The following is a 1,629-nucleotide window of genomic DNA, read 5'->3' as shown; positions in this document are numbered from 1 at the left end:
AAAAAAAAGGGATATATTTTCTTGCACAGTTGTTCAACAAGAGCCCCGTGTCAGTCCTCAGCGCTGCCCTTCGTTTCACAGGTACGTGTGGCCTGCTAGCTCAGACGCCCAGGCAGACGGCGGGCTGGGGACGCCCCCCACCCCCCGGGGCCCCTGGCCGTCTGTCTGAGCCGCAGCCAGAGCGGGACTGTGACAGTACCGTGCACACAGGTACTGTTCTGACAGACTGGGATTTTCTGGACTGAAACCTTACTTTGTATCAAAAGTTAAACAGACTTTAGTAAAATAAATAAAGGTCAATTTCTGTAACTTGTTGTAATGAAGATACCTGTTTTATAAGCTGGTTTTCCATCTCCCGGTTCTTGCATGTAGCCTGAATTGAATTTCCGTCCCTCGGTTCTTGCACGTAGCCTGAATTGGCTGATGGGGGAGGCTCTCTCCAGCGCCTGTGATACCCAGGACCCCTTTGACCTGCCGCTGCACCCTCAGCTGCTGACATTCGGGGCTGTGAGGAGCAAATGGGATTTGAAGGACACTGGGACCCCTCAAGGTTCTCAGCAAGGGTCCCGTCTGCATGGTCGGGAGGCCCAGGTAAGCCCCCAGGCTGCAGAAGGCCGTGCCTGGTATGGGGGCTGCACTGTGATGTGACCCAGCACTGCGGGACCACAGGGGGCTCTCTGGAATTCTGGGGTGGCAGGACGCCCTGACTCGCCTCATTAAATGCCCCAAGGTCTGGGTCAGAGCACAGCCCTCCTCCTCTGCTCTTTTTGCCTGGAGGAGTTTGTGGGGGCAAATTGTTGTATAAAAGCCTCATGCTTCTGCGGTGACCCGGCCAGTGGGGTCCAACTTGGCACTAGTACCTCCTTGGTCCATTCTTGGGTGAAGTTCTGTTGTGGACCTGCAATCCTGGCCCCAGTGGTGACCACAAGAGTCACATGGCTGTGTGGACTGGCAGTGAGGTGTGGGGGTGGGGCTGGTGGGCTGGCTGGGGCCCAGGGCGCATCCTCCTCTTGTTCCCGTGCGCCCAGCCACCGGGCAGCCAGAGCCAGCGTGGCCCGAGGGCAGCAGTTGTGGCATAGACGGGGTCACCCACCTGGCAGAGGGGGGCAGCAGCCTCTTGTTTTCAGAATGGGTCTTTTCTGTATTTTCTGTATTTAGACTTTTCTGTATTTTCCACATCTCCTGTAGGAAACGTGGTTTTCTGTTCTGATTACGAGAAAGAAATCCCCAACCCTTTCCACTTCGGAGACCACTGAGTTGCTGAGATCCTGGATACTGGGAAGCACCCCCAAGGGGATTAATGCTCGTCTCTCAGCCATGCCGAGACTGGGGCAGGGGGGGAAGGGTGCAAAGGGAGATGGGGCTCTGCCCTCCGTAGGTGTCTGTCTTATGCAGGCTCAGATCCTTCTGGAAAGGCAGAGCGGACTTTAATCCAGCCATGAGTCCTTGGACACATCGCCCTCGTGGCCTTGGCACCTGGGCCTGTGAAAACAGTGCAGACTACTTCATCTCTAAAGCAGATACAGAGCACACAACAAGCTTTTGAAACTTGCAAGAGACAGAAAACTAGCCAAAATGACGAAACAGAAGAACTCTCCTCAAGAAATTCCAGGAAGAAGTGACAGCTAA

The 1,629-nt window shown here is 54.8% G+C and overlaps 1 protein-coding gene across 1 annotated transcript in view; it reads left to right on the top strand.

The window, feature by feature from the left end:
- Window positions 1-1,256, top strand: part of DLG5 (discs large MAGUK scaffold protein 5) — a 53,094-nt gene extending 51,838 nt beyond the window's left edge. The window contains exons 28-30 of the mRNA XM_029919843.1: window positions 82-210; window positions 490-591; window positions 1,189-1,256. Of these exons, the coding sequence (XP_029775703.1) occupies window positions 82-210; window positions 490-591; window positions 1,189-1,256 (299 nt within the window). The remainder of the gene's footprint in view (window positions 1-81; window positions 211-489; window positions 592-1,188) is intronic.
- Window positions 1,257-1,629: the final 373 nt, after the last annotated feature.

Source organism: Suricata suricatta, chromosome 2, assembly GCF_006229205.1.
Source record: "Suricata suricatta isolate VVHF042 chromosome 2, meerkat_22Aug2017_6uvM2_HiC, whole genome shotgun sequence".
In the NCBI taxonomy this organism is placed as follows: Eukaryota; Metazoa; Chordata; class Mammalia; order Carnivora; family Herpestidae; genus Suricata; species Suricata suricatta.
The sequence above is the reverse complement of the archived record's forward strand: the minus strand, read 5'-3'. Positions and strand labels throughout refer to the sequence as shown.